At 36.7% G+C, this 22,089-nt stretch overlaps 2 protein-coding genes across 3 annotated transcripts in view; both read right to left on the minus strand.

The window, feature by feature from the left end:
* The window catches only part of LOC130054058 (uncharacterized), a 1,204,346-nt gene that overhangs the window by 88,986 nt on the left and 1,093,271 nt on the right, over positions 1–22,089 (minus strand). The gene's annotated exons all lie outside the window — the stretch shown is intronic.
* The window catches only part of LOC130054068 (uncharacterized), an 83,118-nt gene that overhangs the window by 16,417 nt on the left and 44,612 nt on the right, over positions 1–22,089 (minus strand). For both annotated transcript variants that reach the window (XM_056162398.1, XM_056162393.1), the window contains exons 3-4: positions 12,967–13,110; positions 4,422–4,442 (exon numbers count right to left, since the gene is read on the minus strand). In XM_056162398.1, the coding sequence (XP_056018373.1) occupies positions 4,422–4,442; positions 12,967–13,110 (165 nt within the window). The remainder of the gene's footprint in view (positions 1–4,421; positions 4,443–12,966; positions 13,111–22,089) is intronic.

A 22,089-nucleotide genomic window follows, 5' to 3' on the forward strand; every position in this document is an offset into this window, starting at 1 on the left:
CCTTGTCTCAAAGATGCATCACACCAAATTTGTAAAGAATTAGAATCGTAGTTATCAAGAAGTTAAAAAATGTTCGATTGTTGAGGGACGCCGCACGATGAGGGGTGCATACCAATTACAATAAAAAGATAGTAGAAATATTACCGCATCAGCTGTTTGATAATTTCGGTTTAATTTTTGATTTTTCAATTAAAGTTACTTAACTCATTGTAAATAATTTGTTACATCCTGAATGTAAATTATGATTTAACACAATGATATCGTAAAACATTTTTTGTATTCGAAGAAATCCATGATTGTCTGAACACTAAAAAGCCATCTTATGTACCATTCTATAATGAAAGGTGAAGATAACGAACAGTGATCAGGCTCATAACTCCTAGAAGCAATACAAAATAGATAGTTGGGCAAACACGGACCCCTGGACACACCAGAGGCGGAATCAGGTGCCTAGGAGGAGTAAGCATCCCCTGTCGAACAAGCTCTTGCGTATCGAATCAGTTAAGAGATATAAACACCATATGCAGGTGATAATGGCATATTGCTATATAAATATGGGACGTTGACGATGAAGACGCTGAAATCATTCCGTTTGTCATATAATTGAGTTGTCCGTTGGCCATTAATGTCTACTTTCAATAAAATCTCTAAGTATAAAGCAGAAGTGGACGACTCTGTGTATTAGAAAAACTACATTATGATTTAGTGTAGGTAATCATAATCTGTTTTAAAGAATACGTACACTGTACGTAAGGAGTGATTATCGTCCAGCGTTTCAATGAATGTTCAAATCGCAGATTATGCACGTTGACATTGGTTTAAGTCAACCTTGTATTCTTAAAATGAAATTCCTCCGTGGTATCCATTTTGTTTTACTTGTTAAATTATCTGGATCAGAGTTAGCTCGCTACCTTCCGTCCCCTTTCTAAAACGTGTTTGTTCAACTTCATCTCAGTCAAAAATAGAAAATTTTGCCCAAAGAATAGGGAAAAAAATCTGGCAATTTTCAGCTTCTTTTGCTGTATATTACAAATGAAAAGATAAGAAAGAATACTGTTGTGTGAATTTGTCATGTATTAAAATAACAAATGACTAGCAACTAAAATGTCATACTACATAATCCTACTTAACAATTAATTGGCTGGGCTATCAGAGAATTCACTAATAAGTAAAACTTGACTCGATTGAGTTTAAAACAGGCTGCCTACTCACATGACACAAAGCAGCCTAGTTAATAAATCATGTACAAATGCTAAAAATCACTATTGCAAAAAAGGTGATGCACAAAACCGACCCCACACAAAATACAGAAAATTGACCCCACAAGCATAGTAAAAGGGGGAGGGGAAGTAGTAGTTGTTGGAAATTTCCGTGGCTTGAAAACAAAGGAAAAATTTGCCGGAATGAATTGAATACGTCATAAGCAATCAATTAATTTGATTGGTCAGTGACATCCTATAGCGGTCAGTTCTAAGAGGCATTACAGGGAATAATTAGTGAAAATTGCAAACTTTCTTCAGCTACATTACATCATTACGAAACTTAAGAAATTGAATATAAAACAATTTGTAGTACCAATAAATGTTTATATATAATCACAATTTTGCCCAACGAATGTACTCTAAAGTTGAACCAAAAATATCCTGGGCTTCCTCATTATATCTTCGTAGTCTTTGGTGATCAGGTCTTCCAACAGTTTGTTGAATTGTGCTACTTTGTTAGCTGACCTGTTTTTATATTCTCATGAAGAAGAGTTTATTATAATGCTTCTACATGAGAAAAATCCTTTTTTTTTTTTTTTGCTTCAACTCGACATTTAGATATATTGACGAAGTTTTATCTATTAACAATCGTTGATTATTTTGTGGTCATTTTGGATTTTATTCTTTTAAATAATATAAATACTAGCTAAAAAAGAAGCATTAAGAAAATTTGTTTGCATCGTTTCAGTTATAAGACCACATTTTTCAAAAATAATAATTTATTGCTTATATTAACAAATTTAAACCTTTTTAATGTGTGGTTTTTATATATATTTTAAATTTCCGCCTAATTCATTATGTAAGTAGTGATTAACGGAACAGCCCTGGAACAGGAAAATGTGATGTCGTAACGGAAATGAAAAGAGTGGACAATGCTGGAAAAAATGTAATAATCCAATTTCGAACTGACTTTCCATTAAATATCATAAACAGTTATTTTTAAACAAAACTGTACAATCTGAACTTTAAACAGTTCATATATTTTCAAATGAAAGGTGAAGATAACGAACAGTGATCAATGTCATAACCCGTATAAGCAATACACAATAGCGAGTTGGGCAAATAGGGACCCCTGGATATACCAGAGGTAGGATCACGTGTTTAGAAGGAGTAAGCATCCCCTATCTAATTGTAAACAGATGTAGTCAGTATAGGTGCCAATTGGCCGTGTTGTAATTTAGAGAAATGGAAAGTACAACTACTGAACCAAGCATTGTTGAAAAATCCCGCACTTGGATTAATGCCTTGTGTTTAGTTGGTACTATTAACCACATTAAAGGTATGATAAACTTCTCTAGGCATCGAATGTGGTGCACTTATGTTGTCTGATATGGGAATTGGCAACAAATCTGTCATAATTTTGCACACGTGCGCGGCCGTGCACAGGAACAGGTAATTTCGTCTGTAATAATAATAGTAGGGGTTTTTACCATACCAACCCCTTATAAAGGATAATAACAATTTTATTATGGGTGGTATGATATAGACCCCTACTATTATTACAAAATTATCGGTTCTTGTGGGCCGAGATGCAGACGACATGGCTGACAGTGTTCATACGCCCAACAAACTTTAGTGATTCGGTCTTTGCATTTATAAGCAAATATCAATTTAAAAATCTCTAATGCATTTTATTAAAGGATTAGAAAGTAAATGTAAATTTATTCATTGTCTTTCAATTCAAACATCAAATCAACGCTTATGGCCATTATGGTTGATACGAACAGCCACTGAAAACAAGGGGATGCAAAAACGTTTCACAAGTTTAATAGCATGTATGACCGCCATTTGCGCCGATGCATTCTTCACATCTACTGTACCTACGGCTCATTGATTGAATCAAGTTGTGCAGAAATACCTGGGGAATGTTTCGCCATATGCGCAATAAAGAACGACGCAAAGCATCTAACGTAGCAGGGGGATTTGGCTCTTGACGTACACATCGTTCATATTCATTCCAAACATTTTCTATAGGCGATAAATCGGGTGATATCGCAGGCCAGAGTGACATACTCAAGGTTTGCTGCTGTAGATAGTCACTAACAACACGTGTGGTGGTGCGTTGTCCTCCTGTAGAATGGTGCTACGCTGGTTGTAATTAATTAATGGAATGACGCGCTGACGTACGATCTCGTCACGGTAGGTAGTGTACGCCGGTTAAATTGTCCTTCTTCTATGTGTTGTAATTCCACCCCAGACCATAACGCTCCCTCCGTCGAATTGGCGGCGCTGAATAACGTAGGCGTCAATGTAACGTTACCCGGCACGACGGTAAGCCGAATAAGACTATCGACTCGTTTGTAAACCGCCCAATATCTGTTATTGAAACAACAATGCCTCATACGCCACGCTAACCTCGCACGTTGACGTTAGAGCAGAACTGGACGAATAGTAGGACGTTGTGGACGGATGTTGCCTCTCGCAAACTGTTTTTTACGATACAGGGGATTTACCCGTCGATGCCCTAGCGGTCAAAGAAGCCGATTGGAATCGATTACGCAAATGTAGCGTCCATAAATACGTATCTTGCCAATGTGACGTCACACGCGGACGTCCTGATTGTGGGCGGTCTCGTACGGTACCAGTTTGCTGATATCGTCTCTATAAAGCATTTACAGTGTTAATATAAACTCCAAACTGTCTTGCCACTTTGCTTTGAGACACCCCAGCTTCCAGCATCCCAATAGCACGCTAACAATCATTTTTAGTCATGACAGGCATATCTCAATCAAAATTTTATTCCAAAATCCAATGTGTTTTTTCTGTTTCAATAGAATGAATGCTGTCAATGATTGCAAGAAATTCTAATTAGTTGCTAAGCACGCGTCGCTTAGGCTGCCATTAAGGTGAATTGAACGCGATATTTACCAAATTGAGTACTGAAACACTCGTTTAGTAAATTAAACTATGCGCTATAGTTACCATCTACTTGGCTACTTTCATGATTCTCTCAAAACTATGGGAATTCCCAGCCATGAATTTTGAGACGAACTATTCATTCAGATTAATACGCTCCTTTTTCGCAACTGCATCGCATTCGTTACGTAATGGCTATCATTACAATATCAATCCTTTCCGAGTCTGATTAAAGGTCTGTATATTTAAATTCATCTAACTCTGCATTTTATTTTTTATGAAAACGAAGTGGATATTACATACCTGCACTTGCTTTCGTTTCGCCTGCAACAAGATATACACATGACATCAATGACGTGTGTTATGTAATGGTAAAAATTAAAATTGCTAACAACAATTCTGACATCATATTTTATGATTACCAACAATGTACTAAAATGACATACCGATATCTCAAAAAGTTATACAAGTACACACAAAAGATAAACATTTCTATATTCCGCAATTTTGAAATAGAAAAACCTATACACGAGCAAAACCTCTAGCATTCCGTAGCTCGGGTTTTGTTACTTGATAATCATTGAAGTGTCCAATGAAATAACACAACATTTGAAGTGAACATGTCATTTATTATCATGATAAAAAAAATGACGTAATAAACCAAGTTCAAACAAGATTGCTACGCGTAGCCATATGTCCCCCGCCGCCTAAAAATAGGTTGAAGCACAAAAGTCCCTTAACTCCTGTAAAATTTGTAAAGTCTAAATTGTGGTGGAATGTTATCAACTACATATTGTGAGTAACAATCTTGCAAAATTTAAACAAAATCCGTACAGCAGTCTCTACGGAGTTCCATCGACAAAGTGTTCCTATTGAGTAGCATGTACAAATTCTAACTAAGTCCCATAAATCCTGTGAAAATTGTCGAATCAAAATGCCGGCACAATATGATCAACTACACATGGTGACTAACAATCCTACAGAATATGAACAAAATCTGTTGAGCGGTTTCTGAAGAGTTACGTCCACAAAGTGTTCTTATAGTGTAGCATGTACAAATTCAACAAAGTCCCATAACTCCTGTAAAATTGTCGAATCAAAATGGCGTCGTATTAAGATCAACTACACATGGTTACTAACAATCCTACAAAATATGACCAAAATCCGTTGAGCGGTATCTGAGGAGTCGGGTCCACAAAATAAAGTGGGACGGACGCCGGTATTTATGTCCCCTTCCGCGTTACGGCGGGGAACAACAATATGACGTAATATACCAAAATATACAAAATTAATTGGCTGGGGCAACTTAATACAAAAAACCGTTTACTGATTACTAGGTTTGCGAATGAGCAAATAAACATGTAAGTTACAAAGATTGATTCCAGTAAATTGATACATAAAAGGTGAAGATAACGAACAGTGATCCATTTCATAACTCCTATAAGCAATAGAATATAGAAAGTTGGGCAAACACTGACCCCTGGATTTACCAGAGGTGGGGTCAGGTGCCTAGGAGGAGTAAACATTTGTTGTTGACCGATCACACCCGCTGTGAGCCCTATATCTTGATCAGGAAACGTAGTTATCCATAGTCAAAATCAGTTTGCCAAGAACGGTCTAACAATCGTTATGAAAACATTAGACAGCATTTGACCCAATAATAGGTTGTATTGGCAAACTAGATCGTTATAACCACCATAATTTGTTTTGTTCAACACATTTATTCAATTCTTTTAGTCAGAAATTTTACAACTGCCCCTACATGACCAGTGGGTATAGGAACTCAATGTTAAATACACAAACACTCACTTTCACACTTATGATAGACTTTCATACCAGAGATAGAAGTAAAGAGAAATAAGATAGAGAGAGAAAATACTCTGGCTGCTCAATAAATACATAAGAATAAGGAAAGAAATTGCCAACATAGGCACCATAAAATATGCGAAATGCTGATTTTAAACGAGCCTGTTGGAAACCCTGCACCATCGACTTGTTTGTCAGTAGTCTGCTTCGATTTAAACACTGACGATAAGCAGAAAAAGCTTTTGCGTATCGAATGAGTTGAGAGATATAAACACTATATCAAAGTGTTAATGGAATATTGCTAAATAAATATGGAAAGTTGACGATAGAGAAGTTGAAATCATCCCGTTTGTCATAAAGTTGAGTGGTTAGTTTGCCGTTAATATCTACTGTCAATGAAATATCTAAGTATGAAGTAGAAATGGATGACTCTGTGGTGTATTTTATTTTGAGTTCACTTGGATACATCGAATCGGCATATGAATGAAAAATATTATTATGCCCCCCTTCAAAGAAGAGAGGCATATTGGTTTGCATCTGTCGGTCGGTCGGTAGACCACATGTTGTTCGCTCAATATATTGAGAACGATTCACGTGAGGAAAATGATAGTTCATATGTGGGTTGGTTATAAATAGAAGAGGACCCCTATTGTTTTTCAGGACAAAAGGTAAAAAAATCAAGGGTCAATCTACTCTGGACATAGGAATATAATATCCGCGGATTATCTTGAGAACTCTATGCTTGAAAGACATCAAACTTGGTACACTAGTACATCTTCAGAAGACGATGACCCCTATTGACTTTAAGGTCACATGGTTAAAGGTCAAGAGTCAAACTGGACATAGGAATATACTGTCCGTTGAATATCTTGAGAACCCTTTGCTTGACAGACATCAAACTTAGTACACTGGTACATCTTCAAGAGAAAATGACCCCTATTGATTTTGAGGTCACACGGTCAAAAGTCAATTGTTGAACTGAAAATAGTAATATATTGTCTCCTATATTTTAAGAATTATTTGCTTGATTGACACCAAACTTGGTACACTGGTACAGCATAAAGAGTAGATGGCCCCTATTGATTTTAGGTCACATGTTCAATCCACTCGTGACATAGGAAGAGATTGTCTGATCAATATTTTGAATTAATGATTGTCACAATTTGAGTTTGTTTTATTGTGCTTGTTATGACGTTCCATAGTTTGTTCTCACCATATAGTCGTTACGGATAGCTGGTCACGGCTGTCAAACCGGTTTGTAAATGCTTACGTGTTAGTTCTGACCAGGCCGTGGAAGTGGGAACGTGTGTCCGCCCAATGTGTGAAAATGATAGACCTGTGTGGTCGAGAGTTTTACCTGTGTGGTTTACTGGGCCTGCATTGTATGTACATTTAGTACGGGTGTTCGAATGATGTTCCTGTGTGGAAAGTGAGAACACAATTTTAAGCATTTCGACAGCGGTGAGTGTGAACTGTTTATTTTTGTTTACGTTAGGAAATTTTGTTACTCTTTTTAAATTATTTGTATTACACAATATACCCGACATATGCAAGTTTTCAGTGTATATAATGTATATGTAAAAACCCCGACTGTTACTGTGTAATTATAGGTGACCAGCTCTGTGTGTGTGTGTGTGTTATTGTATGGCTCGAGAAGGTGCTCGCAATATGTATATTATGGCGTTCTGAGATATTTGATGAACATCGTTGGAGAACGACCTATAGAAATACAGGAAATACGTGTACGGCTACAGAAACGTTGAGCGAGTGATGGAAAAAGTGTCACCACGTGTCTGAAGACAGCCAACGACTTTTGTGTAAAGTGTGGGAACTCTTTAGTCAACGTATTGTGTTTTGCCATCCTATGTAATCTATTTCGAATTTAAGAGACAAGTCTGCTGGTTTTCCTACATAAGGCAACATAACTTAACATTTAGCTTTAGTCGGGTACACGTGTAATCGTCTGTAAATTCATATTTTTTTGTTTTATTATATTTTTTGTTGTTTTTGTTTGTATGAGAGTTGTTGTGTGCATGCGTGTGTATGAGTGTAGATGTTACTTGCTAAATTAGTGAGCACGATAATAAACTTATTTGCACATACTCTTGATCTTTCTTCAAAGAACGATTTGCAGCGAGGGATTATTTCCATGCCAATATCACAAATTGTGACAATTGGGGGCTCGTCCGGGATGGAAATATTTTGAATAACAACTTCCTTACGCTGATTAAACTGAGCTTTGAAAATGGAGAAAGAGTTAGAGAATTTGGGCAGAAGTTAGGTTTGCAAGGAAATAAGTTGTTGGACTATGTTAGAGAAAACTGAGAGAAAAATGGAAGAAGATAAACTGTTGGGAGAGGAGAGAGCAAGGGAAAGAGAGGTAAAAAGAGAAGAGAAGGAACTGGATTTGCAGATAGTACAATGTGAGCGAGAAGCGAAGAGAAAAGAAAAAGAGTTAAGCATGGAAATGCAAATGAAAGAATCAAATAATCAAATGTCATTGTTAGAGAAACAAATCCAGTTAGAGAGAGTTAAAGCAGAAGCATTAGCATTAGAAATTAACTCTAAACATGAAGGTGTCCCCATAGCCCCAGGTGTTCAAGGTCGTACTAAGTTGCCAAAGCTTCCTCCTTTTAATGATCAAAGAGATTGTGTTGATGCTTATCTGCAAAGATTTGAAAGTTTTGCAGAAAATACTGAGTAGTCTAGGGATACATGGTCAATAAACCTTAGTGCATTGCTCACAGGTACTTCTCTTGAGGTTTATTCTCGTTTGTCGGCTGGAGATGCATTTGATTATGACAAGCTAAAATGTTCATTGCTTCAGAGATTTAGATTATCTGAGGAAGGGTTTCGTGAGAAATTCAGAGGTACTAAGTCAGATAAGGGCGAGAATTCTCCTCAATTCCTCGCGCGCATAGACTATTATTTAACAAGGTGGATGGAGCTCGCGAAATCCCCACCTACGTTTGAAGGGTTAAAAGATCTAATGTTGAGCGAGCAATTCCTTTCAAGATGTAGCAAGACACTTGCTACCTTTCTGCGTGAACGACATCCAAAAGACATTAAAGAAATGACGCGTTTAGCTGAACAGTTTATTGAAGCGCACGGTGATTCTTCATTTTCTTATGACCGCACAAATTATCGAGTAGAGACCGATGATGTGAGATCAGTTTCAGCAGAGGTTCAGAAGAAATCTTTGCCAAGTGCAGGTAAGAAAGAAAAAAAGTTACGAATGTGGACGTACAGGTCACATAGCTAGGGATTGTTTTGATAGGTTAAAGAAAGGATATCGTCCCAACGCTAACAAGTGTGCGGCAATGTTAACTACTGGTGCAACCTCTAAAACGACTTCCCGATCTGGAAAGGCACAACTCCCGAAAATAGATGTTAGGGATGAGAATCAACAAAGAAATCAATCCTTTAAGTCAGGTAAACATGTTGGTTCTTTGTGTATATTGTCGGATAAGTTAAAGAGATTGTTGCATACAGGACAACCAAGTAACATTACGTTGTGGACATATATTACCTGTCATTGGTGGAGCTTGTCGGCTTTCTCATGGTATGCCAGTTTTAGATGGGTATGTAGGTAATCATTCTGTCGAGGTTCTGCGAGATAGTGGATGCAGTGGTGTTGTGGTAAAACACAGTCTCGTTTCTCAAGATCAGCTGACAGGACGAAGTGTGGAATGTGTTCTCATTAACGGAACTGTCCGGAGAGTTCCAGAGGTATATATTAACGTATACACCTTTCATATCAGGTAAGGTAAAAGCTCTATGTATGAACAATCCAGTCTATGGTTTAATCATAGGTAACATTATTGGCGCTGGAGATCCGACAAATCCTGACCCAGAATGGGACAATTATAGAAATTATAAGGATGTAGAAAAAAAAAATCCGCAGGAAATGGTGAAAGGCTTAGCCGTGCAGACTAGAAGTCACATTCAGAAGGAAAAGGTGAAATAAAAATCACTGAAGGTAACGAGCATCACTGACAATTTGATCTCAGCAGATGGTATGAGACTTGCACAGAAAGAGGATGCTACACTAGATAAGTATTGGGAGTATGCAAGGACTGGTACGCGAAAGTTCACAGGACAACATAGTGTGTCTTGGTTTGTCATGGAAGATAATTTGCTGTTCCGATATTTTCAATCTCCTAAGGTGAGTAGCAATAAAATCTTTAAACAATTTGTTGTTCCATCACCACATCGTATTACAGTCATGAACCTTGCACACGATTGTGTATTGTCTGGTCACTTGGGAGTGAAAAAGACGACAGTGTTGTCAAATTTTTATTGGCCAGGAGTACTAGGAGACGTAGGAAGATACTGTAGGTCTTGCGATGTGTGTCAGTGAACCGTACCAAAAGGTAAGGTATATCCTGTTCCGCTAGAGTCCATGCCCCTCATTGATACTCAATTCGAGCGAGTTGCTGTAGATTTGATTGGACCCATTTTTCCAGCAACCGATCGTGGAAACAGGTATGTACTTACCATGGTTGATTACAGTACTAGATATCCTGAAGCTGTTGCACTCAAGGGCATCGAGACAAGACGTGTTGCTGAAGCATTGTTTGAATTCTTCACTAGACTTGGTATTCCTAAGGAGATTCTGTCAGATATGGGAACCCATTTTACATCTAACCTGATGAAAGAGGTAGGTCGTTTACTTTCTATTGCACAGCTAACAACAACTCCATATCATCCCGCTTGCAATGGTTTGGTGGAGAAGTTCAATGGAACACTCAAACAAATGCTAAGACGTATGGCCGCTGAAAGACCCAAGGATTGGGACAGGTATGTAGCACCGTTGCTTTTCGCATATCGCGAAGTTCCTCAAGAGAGCATGGGATTTTCCCCGTTTGAATTATTATATGGACGAGCAGTTCGTGGACCGATGTCAGTACTACGAGAGATGTGGACAAAGGAACTAAAGGATCCAGAGGTAAAGAGCACTTATCAGTATATGTTAGACTTAAAAGAACGTTTAGAAGAAACATGTGAATTAGCAAAAAAGTCATTACAGAAGTCCAGTCAGCGCTACAAGAAATACTAAGATCGGAAAACAAAGTCACGTTCGTTTAGTGTCCAAGACAAGGTTTTAATCCTCCTCCCTACAGACAACAATAAACTACTCATGCAATGGAAAGGTCCGTTTACCATTGTTTCTAAATCTGGTAAGGTTGATTACAAAGTTGATGTTCAGGGCAAAATCAAGACTTTCCACGCCAACCTTTTGAAAAAATACATCGAACGAAAAATAGATACTCGTGAAGTTCTAAGTTCTTGCGCCGTCATAGAGGAAGACGTATTTGAGAATTCAGATAGCGAGGGTGATTTTCCTTTAGAGGTACCGCCTGCCGAAGCTAAGGAAACATTTGACGACGTGCATGTTGATAAGAATCTGACGACACAACAACAAGGAGACATCAGAGAGATTCTTTCAGAATTCAAAGATGTTTTATCGGATCTACCTAATCGTACTCATTTAGCTCAACATGAGATTCATCTGACAACATGAGATTCTATCCGTAACAAGCCGTGTCAGATTCCATTTGCTTTACGTGATTCCGTTAGGGGTGAAATCAAGAAAATGATTGAGATGGACATTATAGAACCGTCCGATTCTCGATACTCCAGCTCTATTGTAATTGCAAAAAAAAGCTGATGGTTCCAAGCGAATATGCATTGACTTTAGAAAGCTAAACAAGGTGAGTGTGTTCGATGCAGAACCAATGCCTGATCCCGAGGAAATCTTTGCCAAGATTGGATAGAGTAAGTATTTTGCAAAAGTAGATCTGTGTAACGGTTACTGGCAAATTCCTATGAGGGTCGAGGATAAAGATCTCACATCATTTGTCACCCCTGATAGTTTGTTCAGATTCAAAGTGATTTTAAGTTCACTAAAAGTTCTTTTTTTAGAATCCACATTTGATTTACACCACTCCTGACATATGTAGTCGCACAGTACGTTTGGGCAATAGAGCAAAGGATTTTTAAGAATTTTGTTGGATATAAAAACGAAAATACCGTATATCTGCAGTTTACCTAGGGTAGCTGTGGGGTCTGGGCTGGACGACCCGCTAACTTAGAAGGCAATAATATGCGATGTTTTAGCCAGGTGGTCCCTCTTCGTATGACTCTCTTGTACAATTGTGTCCTCAGTAGCACCTTCTAGTCGGTTATGCACAGAGTCTACTGACGGAGCGACCGGGTGTTGGGCGGGATAACTTGACAAGAAAGGTGGTTAGTCCCCCAGGAGTAACATGCATGACCCACCGGTGTGTGAATATGCCCTGGTGCCCATCGACTGACCCCCGCCTACTGGGTCAAGTAGAAACACCAGTGTCTTGTGGTTCGGCGTTGTATCGCCAAAGGCTAAGGGAGACAGCCCCAACAGAAAAATCTAGAGTGGATCCCCACAGGCGGACAGTCCCATCAACATGATACTCTCTCTGACAGCTCCTGTAGTCAACCTGATACCAGATGTACTGATTCTTCCATTCCTCTGGACCATATCAGGAAGACTGGGAGGGGTTATTGTTTATTGGGCGATACAGCACCTCCACAAAACAGCCCAGGATTGCGTCATGGAAAGATAACTCCAACAACTACCTCACCAGACGCTACTCCATACTCTGCATACTGAAGGAAGCCAAACAAACATTGACTAACCCAGAAATTAATTCTGATCTTATCAGTATGGTATTATATATGGATGACCATAAATACTATATACGCCTGATATAAATCTATATTTTTCAATACTTGTTCGTTTTAAATCTAGTTTTCCTCATTTGTAAATGTGTTTATTCAAACCTCAAAATATCACTTTCATAAAGTTGTAAATGGAACGTAAACAAGATATTGAATCATCTGCTTCAATTAACAATAACATCATTCACATGAACAAAAGTATCTCCCTTCCCCCTTGAAGACTTGTATTTTGATAATAACATTATCAAAATGCAGCAATCTAGCATGTAATTGTGCTGTTAAACTTCTTTTTTCATTTCAGCATTTTATGGTAAATATTTACCGCTGATATTATATGAGCATCCTATACTTGCGTCGCAAAACTGATCACGTGAACAGTTACACTTCTTTAAACACCCAAATCCATACGATCCATAAACACACCGTCCTCCAGAGCAATTGTGTCCATAGGTACCTTCATCACAAGCTGAAACATGTAATGAAGTGTTTGTTTTGATTGTCAGTCATAGTATAGACATATACCAATGCAACAATTTTATGGTTACTAAGATTTATATTGAGTTTGCACTTTAAATTCTAGTTCTAATTATTTGAGTATCAGTTCTGTTTTTCGTTTGGTTTGTGATTTCAATTCTATTCATTTAATAATTCTATCCATATACCGGTATTTACCTTTTAGAATTTAGCATTGGTTATTGGTTTAACAATTCAATTCCATGTTCATATTTTTAGTTTATAAAATGATAAAAGTTGTATTTTTACATGTACATTCTGCGTTATATGTCTGAATTGAGATATTCAATTTAAAAAATTAAAAATTAATTGTGCGTGCCATACTTACATATATATATAGATAGATAGATAGATATGCAAATCAGTATCAAACTTTTTTCAGGTTACAAGACTTGACACCAAGCAATGTATCAAAGTATAAATTCAACTCTCTGGGAATTTCTTCGCGCTTCCTGTCAAAAGAATCAATGTCAATAGGCTGATGAAAGGTGAAAATAACGTACAGTAATCAATCTCATAAATCCTATAAGCCATACAAAATAGTGATTTGGGCATACACGGATCCCTGGACACACCAGAGGTGGAATCAGGTACCTAGGAGGAGTACACGTAATAATCCCCTGTTGACCAATCACACCCGTCGTGAGCCTTATATATCGCTCGGGCAAAGTAATCTGTAGTCAAATTCAATGTACAAAGAACGGCCTCAACTGATATGAAACGTGGCAGAAAACATTTTACCCAATGACAGGTTCTAAAAGTTAATTAAATCGTTATAACGATCATAAAATTTGCGAAATGTTGACGTAATACGATACTATTGGAAACCCTATATCGTCAACTTATCAGTAGAACATTTACTGGATCCAGCAATGCATCTATACTTGTAAGGGTTTTTGTGAAGCAAGAACGGAAATATTGTTATAAGCTTTGTCAACTGCAGCTAAAACATATTCATCATGGAACCTATCTAATCCTTTTATCGTTTCTCGTGTACTAAACACAGAAGTACGCACTTTTGTTTTGGTGTGTTTATGCGTGATTTTGATATTCCTCTATTATCCATTCTGACAAAATGTTTGAAGTTTCTCCTTCAGAACTGTTCACATTTTCGTGAGGAGCACAAAACGGGGCTTAATAGATCCAGCAATGCATCTATACTTGTAAGGGTTTTTGGGAAGTTTATGAATCCAATATAGGTACGGTAACTCATATATATCCGTCCCAATGATTGCGATATTAATTTTTTTTTAACTGATAAAAAATCATCTTTTGAAAGGGAAGTTGGAGTATACGTACAATTTTCAAATGTGGATAAATGCCAAGCTCGATTAATATACAGTTGTAATCATGAGCCATACAAAGACAGAAAATGTTACAAGCTTTGTCAACTGCAACTAAAACATATTCCTCGTTTAACCTATTTAATCCTTTAATCATTTCTCGTGTACTAAACACAGAAGTACGCACTTTTGGGTGTGTTTATGCGTGATTTTAATATTCATTTTATATCTGATATCCATTTAGACAAGGTATCTATTTTTTTTTCATATTCCACCCCATTGTCTGGCATAATCTTGACAGATTTGATATTAGAAATTATATTGCTTTAATATTCTCGGAATAGTTGAATTAAGCGCTTAAACAAGATTTAATGTATAAAGTAAAAAATCGTACAAAACATTGCAAAAGAAATTGTTAAAGAGGTATACAACACATACAAAGAGATATGTAATAAACTAACAACATTTCCTCCATTTCAATGAAGGGGTCAAGTATTACTTAACGTTATGAACCTAAAACCGGGAAATAAACATAAGCTCGGGCCTTAATTGGAAAGTCCAAAGGTAAACTAACTGCATTCATTTAGGTTACGATGCTATTATGATGACATAGAACATCGGTCGTCAGTTCATGCAAATCTCATGCAAATCGTTTGAAGTTGTACAAAGATTCGTCACCACCGTTACATAGAAACACACCACAGAGAAATGAAAATAAAGAAAACGTTATTGAAGTAAAAAAAACGTTAATAAACGAGGACATCATTTCATAAAATAATTGGGCTGTTGAGACAAAATGGAAATGGGAATTTTCAAATCATATTTCGCAGTATTTATAGCAAATCGAATGGTCGTTAAACCGAGCCAGTGCAATTGATCATTTGGTTAAATGCTGCCTGACGTGTTTCATACCGATTGGTAAGCCATTCCTGGTACATGTTGACTAAGATTTACTCCGATTACCTGATCAGGATAAAGGGCTCACGGCGGATGTGACCGTTCAACAGGGGATGTTTACTCCTTCTACGCACCTGATCCCACCTCTGGTGTGTCCAGGGGTCCGTGTGTGCCCAATTCTATATTGACGTAGCATCGTTTTTCAGGGAAAGGGGGTGGATAGTCAGAGAAGATGCCTTCACACGACTTTGTCTAAAATTCTTGACAAGAATAAATAGATATATCAAAACAAACAAATCCTAACATGTTCATTTGACTAATATTCAAAATCTTTCAAATTTAAAATGCATGGATGAAGGTTAAATAGTGGCATACGACTTATTATACCTCAATATATAGTTTTTCACACCTTTTAAAATTCAGGAGAGGGAAGGGTTAATGATTGATTGCTTTTACGACTGGTTGAGGAGTTTTCACTCATTTCTTATTTTAAGATACCAACAGCTTTAGGTTAAGTACCGCAAATTTAGACCTACATGAATGAAAGATGAAGATAACGAACAGTGATAAAACTCTTTAAGAAAAATGAAGGGAATTAGATTAGATCCGTTTCATTTGTAACAAGTATCCCCTGTATTTTTTCTATACAAACTGTATGGCATGATACATGTACCTTATATGTTTTACATTCATATATTTATAAATATACAGTTTATGTATGTTTTTAAACACTATTAATTCATTTAAGAAAATCCACGTATTAGAGGTAGTTGAAAATGCGACAAATAAGAACCTGGATTCCATCCATTCCAGTGCCCCTAAGGCAACCGCATACAAAGTATCTCCTACAGACACAGTGTCGGGTGAGGCCCAGGCTGACTTTGTAACAATAACTAAGGAGAAATATGTAGCCATAAATCCGGTAAGTTTAATAGAAACCTGATGTAAGCGGTGTCAATATTTCATCCCAGTTCCTCAACGGACAAAACGCATTCAAGTATCGTTTCTATCATCAATCGCAACTACAGTGTCTACTGGTGTTCAGTGTTCGAGTCTGTTTGATGAAATGTCTTTAATAGTGGGTATTGGTCTTTTACCATTCCATCAACTAGCTGCAGAACTGTAGCTCTCTGAAAAAATATTTTGACATAACAGAGAGCTACAGAGCCACCCCTTATAAAAACCTTCGATTTACGGCGCACAAAAAGCTGCGCACGGTTGAGGCCTTATATCGTTGTATTCTTGAGTTACTGTCTCATGAATTTAATATCAAAAAATTCTTAACATATTTTCCTACTATACTTGTGTCTAAACATACCTTCAAATATTCATTAAAGCCCCACACGACCTGAAAACTCCCAGCTTCAAATGATTTCGTTTGTTGACGTAGCCATGTTAGGTAGCCGGGTCAGTTCGTACCCTGTTGTTGTTAGTATATATTCATAAAATTCGTTATATGTTATGTATTCGCTCTTCATTTATTATCAATACGAATAATCTATAGAAATTAAAAAAATAAAGTTTTTCTAAAGGTAAAATAAGCTCTTGATTCATGAAAATGCTACTAAAGTCCTTAACACTCGTGTGGCAGGGATGGAGACCGCACCAGACTAATGAAAGCCGCATTGCCGTGAGTTTAGCTATTTGAATAATTATTATTTAAAGGCACTGGGATGATATATTATTTAAAATATTTAACTAAAATATTTGTGGGGATATTAGTTCACATCTAGACGTTATTGTGCAAGTATGGAAATTAACCAGGATTCGAATTAACCGGCTACCTAACATGGCTACGTCAACAAACGAAATCATTTGAAGCTGGGAGTTTTCAGGTCGTGTGGGGCTTTAATGAATATTTGAAGGTATGTTTAGACACAAGTATAGTAGGAAAATTCTTAACGATATAAGGCCTCAACCGTGCGCAGCTTTTTGTGCGCCGTAAATCGAAGGTTTTTATAAGGGGTGGCTCTGTAGCTCTCTGTTATGTCAAAATATTTTTTCAGAGAGCTACAGTTCTGCAGCTACCCATCAACAGTCTAGACAATCCACTAGTCAGATTAAATAAGTGATGAAGATGTCGACAGTGGTGATGGTGATTATCAAGATGCTGCTCGAGAGGAAAGTGATAGTGAGAATGAGGACTCCAATATTTCCCATTGCGACTGAAAGTGAAGCCAAACGATGTACGACAGTTCCTTGTATCAGAATCAAGATTAGGAAAGCTTCTACGGAAATGTGGCATCTGTGGCATGATCTCTCATTGGCATCTGAATTATACAAAGGGCACTACGATAGGAACAATATCAACATGTTCTAATGTATATTCTTCAGATTCTGTGTAGCCACCCTACACTCCAACGAAAATGGCACCTGATAACAAGCTAGAACGACTGGAGCAGCACAGTGGCATTTGAGTTTAGGGGATATCGTAGTCGTGAAACCTGAAAAAACTCCAATTACCTATGTTAAGTTATTATCCACCTACATTTTTATCATTCTCAAGTCAAACAACGTCATTACATTAACATGCTTATATATGCCGTTCAAATACATTTTGTACTTCTATTTTGATATTGAATATAAATAATATTCAATTAATATAAAGTGTTTTTTAATGCTACTTATATTTTCAATAAGAATTTTCAATACATCTTCAGACTATGGGATATTCTGCGCATCAACTTAGTGGAACGTCGTCTTCAGTTTCCGTCATGTCTGGCAGAGGCATATGTTTACAGACCACCACCTCTTAATTCGTTTACTTTAATAAGGATTAACTCATTTCCACAAAACGGACAAGGTGTCACTGTTTGGTGACTGTTGACGACCTAAGTATTTAGCGTCAGAACACGGAGACAGATTTTGATGCTGTTACATTGATTGATTATATGATTAACGTTTATCTCGAGAATCTTTGTTTTGTTTTGAACATATTTTATTGATGAAATCAAAAGAATCTTTCACTCATATGGAGACATCACCAACCATTGCATGTGAAGGGCTGCAAATTTAGGCTTATGATCAATGCTTACGGTCTTTGAGGAGGGAGGGATCTCTATCATACCACATCTGCTGTGATACGGGACCTCGGTTTTCTGCGTTCTCACCCAAATTTAAAGCTGTATGATCGGATGTTCATGTATTATGTTTGTACATCATTACTTTCAAGCAGATCAATTAGTGTTAAAAGTTATAAATTTTTCCTTAATTACATGCTTGAAAACATTTGCATGTGAAAGAAAACAGTGAGAAGATTATTTAGAAAGTAAACAAGTGTGGTACATGTAAAACCTATACGGTACCAATTTTGATGCACCAGATGCGCATTTCGACACATAATGTCTCTTCAGTGATGCTCAAGCCGAAAGTTTGGAAATTCGAAATAACAATCAATTTGTAAGAGCTAAAACGAAAACTAGTGTGTCAAAAACTGGAGCCATATTCGTTCAAGGATAAGAGGTATGCATCAGAGATATAATCCTTAATTTTGAAATGAATTTCTAAATTTTATTCCAGCAATTAAATATACATCTGTATTTGCAAGCTAGTAACGTAGTACTTAGCTACTGGATTTTAGAGATCCTCGGGGACAAACAGTCCACCAGCAGAGGCATCGACCCAGGGGTCGTAATGTAAAACCTACACGGTACCAATTTTGATGCACCGGATGCGCATTTCGACAAATAATGTCTCTTCAGTGATGTTCAAGCTGAAATTTTGGAAATTCGAAATAACAATAAATTTGTAAAAGCTAAAAGGAAAACTAGGGTGTCATAAAACCGGATCCAAATTCGTCCAAGGATATATGAAATAAAATCATCCGGAACACTTTGGGCCTTTCATCGAAAAACAAGGTGTTTTACTGTGAAAGGCTCGAGGTATTCCGGATGACTTTTAAATTATATATTGTCAGGCGTCTATAAATAGCCCCACACGCGTCACGGGAATCAACATGCTGTATTCTGTCTAATTGTAAGACTGAAAGGGCGTAAAACGATGAATTACTAAGAGGAATTTGATATTTTTATTTCTATTAAACTTAAGGCACGGTACTGTTGTTACAAAATACACAGCTTTATACAGACAAGATCACCGATGATTTGAATGTTTGAACTGATGACGTGACTGTCACTTGAAAAGGCAGAGTGACGCGTGTGTTTGTAAACACAGATTTAAAATCAAATAATTTTGGTTAAAATGAAATAATTTTGGTTAAAATCAAATTAGTTTGGTTAAAACTGGTGAAAAAATGTATGACAGGTCATACATCCTCGTAACTACATACGTGCGATGATTTAATAGCGTTTTTGCAAGATGGAAAAAAATTGTCGTAATACAACATACAACTTTAATCGCCTCTTATGACAAGTAAGGGGTACTGTGGGCCTATTTCAATCCGGATCGCCACGGGATTTGATGATGTTATAATTGTGGTTTGTAATATTATCCAAATGTGCTGTGGTGCGATGTTTATTGTCACAAATTAAATATTTCTTTATGTTACAATATGCCCTTTAGTGTTTGTTTTCAAATCACTTGCGTGAAGTTCAAACTGGTTGTTGGTGGTTCTCAATAAATGGTGATCTTATAGAAATGCCCACTTTTCAATGCATACCTGATGTTGTTTGTATTCTGATCAACGAAGAATCACAGGAAGTGATGGTAATAGTACTGGCAATACATGTACCATACCACCCCTAGTAAAACAGGTGGTATGATATAGACAACTGCTACAATTATTACTGACAAAGTTACCGGTTCCTGTGAGTTCTATTTTGCTAGCGGGTGGTATGGTATCGACCACTACTGTAATTATTACAAAAACAATTATCTATTTCTGTGGAGAAACATCCATATTTCTTTCCTATATATAACGAAACATCTCGATTGAACCATAAAGCGTTATATTTAAACAGGTATTCATTATATTTAAAGTTTTCTCTGACAGATAATTGAATGATCATTGAGCAACGTCGTTTACACATTTTTAGGAAGAGGTCATTATGTCTATTTTAGCCATGACAATGTTCATAATTAAAGATTAAATATACATGTATATCATATATGCTAATAAAAACATCTGCCTAATTCATGTATTATTTTTAGCAACTACTTTTACTTTGATCTCGCCATGTTCACATCATTTCTCCCTAAATATATGTTCCATTGACCCTTGACTGTTCAATGGATTATGGAGGAAAATATTCAGATAGAAACAAAATAGTTTATTTTAAGTATATAAACGAGGAACATAACTAATTAATTGAATGACTCTAAATCATAAATAATACAAACAAACGAGTAGGTGCGTGTACATTAGTTTGCACGATATGTAGTAGGTTATATAGCCGAGTTCCTCTTAATTCCATTCGTCGTTTTCGTGTTGACAAAAATTGTTAGGGTTTCAATAAAGGAATAGTATCTAATAAAAACATTGATGTAAAAAAAAACATCTCGAATCTATCACAGTGGTATCAAACGAAGTTGAATAATACTGTTTTTCTTCACAATAGGCTGATCGGTAATAGACGCAATTGTTATATGTGGGGTCACAACATCACGTGACCCGCTATCCTCATTAAGCACACATTTCGAAATCAGGATGTTAATTTGCGTCGATTGAAATGTTAAATCAAACCTGAAATTGTCCTTGATAAACTGATAGTTTTTTGTGTGTATTGTGATAAAACCCAACATCAGTTTCTAAATACTTTAGTCCTTCACACACTTGACTTTATGATATCATAGGCAGTTGCTTGTTCAATAAACATGGAAAAGGGTAATATTCATATCTTGAGATCAGCCATTGAAAAGATTACTTTGTCAAACACAACTCTGATTCTACACAGAAGAATATTTAAAGATGCTGGAGTTCCTCGTTGATAATTCTTCGTAGTCATTGGTGTGACTGATCGCTAAATACGAATATTTGCATTTTCCATTTTTGTAGACGAAGCAACTGTCTATGATGTCAAATTCTAGTCTTTAATTTATCGTGAGGAATGGCGGTGTAAATAGTTGAAAAGTCATACGTTTTAATGTTGTTAATTTTAAAAAGGTTTTGATATTTCAAATATACTAGAAGTTCTGTAGATGTTTTTAGAATCCGCATTTGATTTACACCACTTTTGGCATATTTTGTGGTACAGTGCGTTTGAAGTGTCTCTTTCATGGCTGTTGATATTTTCATGAGGAGCAAAGATTGGGGCTTGATAGAACATTCACTCGGTCCAGCAATAGTATCTAAAATATGTACTTGGTTATCGGAAGAAATGAATAAAGCAAGAATAGCTAGCAAAACCAAACACATTCGCTAGCGCACGCACACGCGACAGAAGAGAAGACCGATTTAAAGTCAAACACAACCGTCCGTCCTTTTATAAAACTACACTATAGGAAAATGTACAAGCTCATTGGCCTCCACTATGTCCGGCTTAAAGTGAAAAAGTATTAATATTTATTATTATTAGTTTGCATTCATTTAAAGGAGTTGGTGCTTCCTGTCTCCAATTGAGTTAATACCTCCCTTTTCAGAGACTCTAAATCATTCCTCCAAATTTCTGCATGTACCCTGCTATTTGAGTTTTATAACATTAATTTCATTGCCATAACCGCTGATTTTCTGCGGAAGAACAATTTTGAATGGTCTTTAATTCAATAATCTGACCTAAAAATCAATAAGGTCTTATTAATTAACTGTAGGCCTTGGAATTCCACAGGTACTTCACATTATAGATTTAAAAAAAGCA

This window comes from Ostrea edulis, chromosome 1 (assembly GCF_947568905.1).
Source record: "Ostrea edulis chromosome 1, xbOstEdul1.1, whole genome shotgun sequence".
Lineage (NCBI taxonomy): Eukaryota > Metazoa > Mollusca > Bivalvia > Ostreida > Ostreidae > Ostrea > Ostrea edulis.